Raw genomic sequence first — 7,798 nt, forward strand, 5'->3', positions numbered from 1 at the left:
TTTTGTTTTTCTCGACAGTGCTTTTCCGATCGCGTTTTCATTGGAAATCACCCCTACTTGCAACGATCAACTCCCCTTCACCACCTCTTCAAAACACCTCAAAGAACATCTCTGTTGCACTTCTCGATCGACGGATGGCGATGGTTTAGGGGCCAGCAATGGCTTGGGTGGATAGGGTTATTTTTGTTAAAAATTAAACATTTATGTGGTTGGAGTGGTTTAGGAAAATCTCAAATGTAGGAGGTTAAAATAAATTATTCAAAAAATAATAATAAAAATAATATTATATTAATATTTAGATAACATACTCACCAATTTTTTCCAATCAACTAAACAAATTTTTCTAAATATTCTCAGTTATCTAACTTTTTATTAATTTAACATTCCTTGAGCGAAACACATCATAAGAATTGAAAAATATCACCTCGAAAGCCACGTTGGGCAATTTAAAAACTAAGCAACATGTAACTTCCTAGAATTAGAATTGGAAGATGCGGGATAGAAAAAATCTAGAATACAATTGTATGTATTACCACCATCCAATAAATTTATGCCACTTGAGAATTTTTTCTGTCTCTTTTATCTTTAAATTAATTGTGATTAGTTGTTATCAAATGTAATAACTTCTTAGCATATATGCATTGCCTTGTGGTCACGTCAACAATACTTATATGGTACTGTGGACTTTCTTGGCCAAATAATACAAGTGCCCCTCGATTGTCTCACCATGATGATTACCGTAGTATGAATAAGGAGGTGCTAGAAAGCCTTCAACGATATCAAAATCTGAGGCAACTTGGTATATTTTATTTTCTAGGTGTGACGATCCCTAATTGGCTTTCCGTCCTGAAAAATCTCATAGCACTTTAAATAAGTGATTGTGAAACATGTCAAAGTCTCTTCGCATTGCATCAATTACCTTCCTTGAAATGTCTGCATCTTTATTGGTTAGAGAAACTAGAGTACATCATAAAAAAGAAAGTCATAATTCCTCTTAACAATTTCATGATCTTCTTTCCATCTCTTAATAAATATTTTTTTAGATGTCCGAATATTAATTTGTCAAGACCATACATAGGGGCGGATGCAATACTAGTTGACCTACCCTCAATTTTTTTTGAAAAATATTAATATGTACAATTTTTGGATTTTGACTTACCCTAACAGAAAATTTTAATGGAAAAAAATATTAATGTGCAATTTGTTTTTATTTTGATTCCACCATTGACTATACATATATACTAGGAGAGAAAATAAATTTTGCCCCCTATAATTTTGGTAAATGTAGTTTACAAGAAACTAAGCAGATTTTCATCAAAACGCCCCCCATAGTTTCAGAATGCAACAAACGAGGACCAAAACTGTAACGCCATCTGAACTTCCGCTAATTGTTCATGCAGAAATCGAGTAAAAGACCAAATTAACCTTATGAATCTAACAGTGATCAAACATGATCCTAATGAAATCTAAATAAAACGATTCCAACTGCGTTCACCTGGATTGATGTTGCTTCCTTTCTTTCCCTTCCGGTATGGTACTTCTGAGTTTGTTGTGGATTTCAGTTTATAGGCTTGTGCATGTTTGGGTTTGTTAATGATGATTATTTTGGTAGTGATTTTTGGTTGTTTTTAAATTGGGTTTCTTGATTTTAATTTAATAATGTTTAATCAGTGATTGAATTTTTGGATGAATTTAATAATACTATTATGTTAAAACTAGTAAAAATTAGTATCCACCACGTGTCATTGCCTCACACCTTAATATCTATTTCTTCATATTTGTGGGCCTTTTCACTTCGCCAAAAACGGATATAACATTTCATTGCAAATTGTTTAACTAGTATTTTACTATATCTAAGCAAAGAAATTATAAATTAATAACAAACACAAATAGTCAAATGCAATTTCATAGAATTTTCGTTCAATGATAAGTGACAAAATAATATTTTAATTTGTGACATCAGATTTATGTTTCAAATAGAATAGGTGGTCGACACGTTTTTGTTTTGTGTCTATAATAATATATTACAAGTTGATGAATGATCTCTTTTAAACCGTTTGATTGAACTTATCACTAGCTTTTGTTTTGGTCAATGTTAATGAAACATGTCAAATGGAGCATATTTTGAGATCCGACCAATTCAATCATCTTATCCATTGGACAAAAACAGAGAAATAACTCAAAATTTGTACAAAATTTCTTGTGAAGTTCATCGAACTTGGAATTTTGAATTGGGTTCTTGATATCTTTTGCATTACTTATATTTCAAGAGTTTGAGTCTTCCATCAAGTGTTAAGTTTATTAATGGCTTCTTCTTCTTCTTCTTCAAGAGTTGATCAAAAATTTCATGTTTTTCTTAGTTTTAGAGGGGAGGATACACGTGAAAACTTTACAAGCCATCTCTATACAGCTTTGTGTAAAAAGAAAATCAACACGTTTATTGATAGTCACGACCTGCAAAGGGGAGATGAAATTTCACAAGCACTTTTGAATGCAATTGAAGAATCGAAGATTGCGGTTATTATATTCTCGAAAGGGTATGCGACATCTAGATGGTGCCTTGAAGAACTTGCAAAAATCATTGACATCAAGAAAGCGGGAGATTTGGTCATATTGCCAGTTTTCTATCATGTGGATCCATCTGATATAAGAAACCAAAAAGAGTCATTTGCAGAAGCAATTGTGAGGCATGAAAAAACACAGAGCTTAGAGAAGGTGATTAGATGGAGGAATGCTTTGACAAAAACATCTAATCTATCCGGATTTGATTCAAGTAACATTAGGTAATTGTTAATTGAATTTCATTGTTGTTGCACATATTAATTTACTTGTTTATTTATTTATAGTTGTCAACTGAAAGGAACATAAGTTTGGTTCAATAGATGAAGAGACTTATCTTCTTCATTGGAGAAAATAAATTTATCTATTTCATATTGAATTGGCAAAAATTTCCATAGATTTTAGATATTTTATGTATACAATAATGAAATAAATCTAGTAATATAGAGTATTTGAATGTGAAAATTAAATTCTAAAAACATAATATTTTAAAAATTCCTAAGGAACATGAAATTTAAGATATTATAGATGATTTATATATATCTGGGAATGATACAATGAATAGGAGAGTGAAAATGTCTCTTAAAAAAAAAAATTAACTAATAATTTATTTATTTATTTTAACAAGGCTTACCGAAGATTAATAAATTCTTTTGCAAAGTTTCCAGAATTATTTTCTTTGATCAATCTTTTAATTAGCAAGGTTTCCTTGGAGTAAGATTTGGTAATTAAAAAAACATTAGTAGAAATTAATGTAGCACGTGATGAAACAAAAAAAAAGGTAACAATTAGTTAGAAATTAATATAGAATTAAACAATAATATTAGTCAATCATTTTTATTAATAGTTATAGATTATTGAATTTGTGAAGCATGAAGAAGGGTTTGAGCACAACTTAGAGGATAAAAGCATTTTAAATAATCATGTAACGCATTTGCACATTTTTATTAATAGTTATAGATTATTTATGTTTTATTACTAAATAAAAATAATTTAACTCATTTTTATTTCATTAATTTTACATAAACTTATAAATTTAGATTTGAATTTGCACCGAGCAAGGTAATTGAAATTAACCAGAGATTCTAACGAAACTATGAGTTTTACTCTCTTTTTTGTTGTTTCACAGGGCGCACTGGAAGATTAACATAAGGCAACTGTTATATATTTTAATAATCACTTAGTTACAAAAACTTTGTTAGCATAGATATTGTAATAAACTGTTTTATATTTTGCTAGGCCTGAATCTGCATTAATAGAGGAAATTGTCGAAAATATTGTGAAAAAACTGAATCAAATGTCCCTAAGTGACAACAAGGACCTCGTTGGAGTAAAATCAAAAATAGAGGAAATTGAATTGCTATTGCGTCTTGAGTTACAAGATGTTTCAAGTAATGTAGGGATTTGGGGAATGGGTTGTATAGGTAAGACAACTCTTGCTCGTGCAATATTCAACAAAATCTCAAGTCAATTTGACATTGCCCATTTCCAAGATGATGTCAGGGAAGAATGTAAAAAGAAGAATGGATTAACTCATTTGATTCAACAAGTTCTTTTTGCAATATTAGATGATAAACATGCCAATATAGATTCCATCTTCACAAAAAGTAGGCTTCACAGCATGAAGATTCTCATTGTTTTTGATGATGTGACATGTTCAGAGCAGATAGAAAAGTTTACTGGAGATTGTTTTGGTTTTGGAAGTCGTATCATTATAACATCAAGAGATAAACATGTGCTTAAAACTTGTGGAGTGAATCAGGATAGCATATACGAGGTTGAAGAGTTATCAGATGATGAGGCTCTTGAACTTTTTTGTCGACATGCCTTCAAACAAAATCAACCCACTGCAGGTTACATGGAGCTATCTAAATTGGCATTAACATTTGCTAAAGGCATTCCATTAGCTCTTAAAACTTTGGGTGGTTTGCTATTTGACAAGACAAATTCAGAATGGGAAGATGCATTGAGTAAGATTGAAAGAATTTCGAATCCAAAGATCCAAGATGTGCTGAAAATAAGTTATGATGGACTAGATGATGAAGAAAAAAAAATATTTCTAGATATTGCATGTTTCTTCAATGGGGATGATAAGAATTTTGTGATGAAAATCCTAGATGATAATGGGTTTGCTGCAAAGAGTGGAGTCAATGATCTCATCGATAAATCTCTCATAACTATAAGAAGGGTTAACTGGAGAATGCATGATTATCGGATAATAATAATTCATGATTTATTACAAGAAATGGGGAGGAAAATTGTCTCTAAAGAATCAAAAGATGTTAGCAAGCGCAGTAGGTTATGGCGTTGTGAAGATATCTATCGTGTATTGAAGACAAACATGGTGAGAGATACTTACCCAAAAAAAACATGGTGAGAGATCACCTCATTAACTTTTCATACACATATTTGTTCACTTAGTTTTTTTATTTGTTATTATTATTTTTTAATATGCTTTATGTGTTGTTCTTGCATGTATGTACACTTTTATCCAATTGCTCACTGGGAAAGGGATTAGATTTGATTGATGTTGTCTATATTTAAAAATTACCATAAGAAAGTTGAGAAAAGAAAAGTAATTGAGACTTATTACATATGGGATGCTAACTTATTGTCACTTCTTGATCACTAGGGGACTGGAGCAATTGAATGCATTCGTTTGGAAATGTCAAAAGCAAAACCTTTCAAGTTACATCCCCACGCTTTCTCAAACATGCATAACCTCAGATTCTTGGATTTTTATTGCGATATTGGTTGCTCATGCAACTTTTACAACTCACACTGTAAAGGTGGCTACATATGCAAAGAAGGGCAGATTGATAATAAGGTTCATCCTTCTGAAGATCTTGAATTTGTTCTTTTTGAACTAAGGTACTTCTGTTGGTATGGATATCCGTTGCCATCATTGCCATCAACTTTTGATCTAGAGAATCTTGTTTCACTTGTCATGCCATGTAGCAAGATTAAAATTTTGAATTTTGTCCAGGTACATATATACCTTGAATATTCTTTTTTTGAAAATTATAATGCATGATTAATTTATGTTTTCATTTATTTTTTTTTCTTGTAGGAATGTAACAAATTGAAACACATTAACCTCAGCAACTCAAAGCTCCTAACAAGAATCACAGACCTCTCAATGATTCCAAATATTGAGAGTATGATTCTAGAAGGTTGTACAAGTTTGATCGAGATTTCTTCATCTGAAAAATATCTTAATAAGCTTGCTATAATCAATCTTCGAGGTTGCATAAGCCTTGAGAGTTTTCCTAGCACCAGTTGTAAGTTGATCATACTCAAATCTAATGATACTACCTGTTTGAATAGACCTTTTTAATTTGTATTGCTTTTTTATCAGGCTTGAACTCTCTTCAGATTCTAGATCTATCTGTTTGTCAAATCCCTAAGTCATTGGATAATTTCAGCCAATTATCCATTCTAAGAAAGTTATATCTTAGTGGAAACAATTTTGAGTTCATACCACCAAGCAACAAAGAGTTTTCTACTTTGGTTGAGTTGGACGTAAGCCATTGCCAGAGGCTTCGATCCTTGCCAAAGCTTCCAGGTCTTTCTATGTTGAATGCAGAGAATTGCACGTCATTAGAGGCATTACATATTCCTTTGTTGAGGAGAACAAAGATCAACCTTGCCAATTGTTCCAAACTGGATAGCAATGCGCTCAAAGCCGACGTGGAAAATGCTCTGAAATTACATGTTAAGGTCTATAGATTTTTTTCTCCTTTACATAATATATATTTTAAAATTTGCAATTAGTATTATATATGTAACAAGTAAGTTTAATATGCTATTCAAAATTCTAATTTGATATTTATTATTTTTGGACTAGAATCCAAAGTGAAAAAAACAATAATACTACAATTATTTGCAATCTCAACTTTTTTTTCTTTTTATGGTAAGCATTGATCTTTTAATTTTGTATTGTGGGTAGATGTTATTTTGAAAAAAAGTAATAATGTTTTAGGAAAAACTTCAGTTTTTGAAAAACATTTAACAATTTTCAGATTTGTACTTAGAAGAATATTTTCACCCCCTATAAAGAGGCGAAGTTATATATTTATTCGTAAAAATTAACTTTATTTTTAAGACAGATTTAGGTTGAGGAATAATTTTCCATCTTATTTTGGGTATTATATAATTTAATTGTTGCCCTATTTCTCTTAACAAGTAGTAACTTTCTTGGTGCAGAGGCAGAAGTATTCAGGTGAATCAAGTGCATTCTATAGTGGCTGTTTCCCTGGAAATGAAATTCCAAATTGGTATAGCTTTCAAAATATGGGATCTTCTATAACACTCGAGCTACTACCAGATCTTGTGAACTACAAATCAATATTATTTGATCTCTGCATTGTTGTAAAATGTCGAATACGTCATCCTGAAATCAGCCCACCCATTTGTTGTCTGGTAAAGATGAACCGCTGCCAATTTGGGATGCGGAAGGATTGTGATTTCGACGGTCCCGGGCCATGGCATAAAGTTGGAGATCGCTATCCAACGTTAGATCATGTATTCATGGGCAGTGGTCGCATCCTCAAAGATTATAACTGGATTGGAGCAGGGAATGACTCCCTTGCTTTGGATTTTAAATGTTTCTGTCTGTATACAAAATGCTATTGCTGCGAGGTGATAAAATGTGGGGTTAATTTATTCTATGAAAAGGCTGAGAAGGAAGAATCCACTTAAGTTTCAGCACCAAAGAAGACGAGGAACAGGAGGTCGAAGAAAGTGAAAATATAACTATAATCTTATTATGTAATTACTTTATACAGAGTACGTAGAGTAGGATTCCAAGCTTGGATCCTAATTATTTTGTGATAAAATATCATGCTTTTGTTTTGTTCTTTGTTTATTATATGTTTTTTGGCATTAATTCTTTATTATCAATTTTTGTTTAACACTTATTTTGTGCGAGAGAATACTCTATGAGGAAACTGGTGAGCACGGGTAGCGGTAGAACCAGAACTTGCGGGTAAAACTGGAACCTACCCTGAATCGACATGTGCGGGTAGGTTCCGGTTCTATTTTTTGGAATTGACACTGTGTGGTTTTGGTTGGTTTCACATGTAGAGGAACAAAAACGGAACCTGGAAAAAAGAACTGCAGCGGGTACCGGCTTGGAACCTGCTTGGAACCTGCAGTAGGTACCCTATTTTGGATCTTGGGTTGAAATAAATATCTGTGAAGAATGGGGGGTCTAATAATTTTACATATAAATAATTAA

General features: G+C 31.9%; 1 protein-coding gene across 2 annotated transcripts; it reads left to right on the top strand.

The window, feature by feature from the left end:
- The first annotated feature begins 2,081 nt into the window (after positions 1-2,081).
- LOC116115681 (disease resistance protein RPP2B-like) lies at positions 2,082-7,399 on the top strand. Of its 2 annotated transcripts, none has more exons than XM_031401809.1 (6): positions 2,082-2,783; positions 3,799-4,903; positions 5,192-5,545; positions 5,630-5,840; positions 5,918-6,279; positions 6,766-7,399. In XM_031401809.1, the coding sequence occupies exons 1-6, from the start codon at positions 2,305-2,307 to the stop codon at positions 7,258-7,260; spliced, it is 3,006 nt and encodes a 1,001-aa protein (XP_031257669.1). In that variant the 5' UTR covers positions 2,082-2,304; the 3' UTR covers positions 7,261-7,399. The 2 variants fall into 2 exon arrangements, with proteins under 2 accessions (XP_031257669.1, XP_031257670.1); XM_031401810.1 differs by having other exon boundaries at positions 5,192-5,386.
- Positions 7,400-7,798: the final 399 nt, after the last annotated feature.

The sequence above is a fragment of the Pistacia vera genome, unplaced genomic scaffold (assembly GCF_008641045.1).
Source record: "Pistacia vera cultivar Batoury unplaced genomic scaffold, PisVer_v2 Contig751, whole genome shotgun sequence".
NCBI lineage: Eukaryota > Viridiplantae > Streptophyta > Magnoliopsida > Sapindales > Anacardiaceae > Pistacia > Pistacia vera.

Excerpts from the sequence above, each read along its gene's own strand:
- LOC116115681 (XM_031401809.1), top strand. The coding sequence starts at position 2,305 with ATGGCTTCTTCTTCTTCTTCTTCAAGAGTTGATCAAAAATTTCATGTT. Across the intron at positions 5,546-5,629 it reads AAATTTTGAATTTTGTCCAG|GAATGTAACAAATTGAAACA; the intron begins GTACATATATAC and ends TTTTTCTTGTAG. Across the intron at positions 6,280-6,765 it reads CTCTGAAATTACATGTTAAG|AGGCAGAAGTATTCAGGTGA; the intron begins GTCTATAGATTT and ends TTCTTGGTGCAG.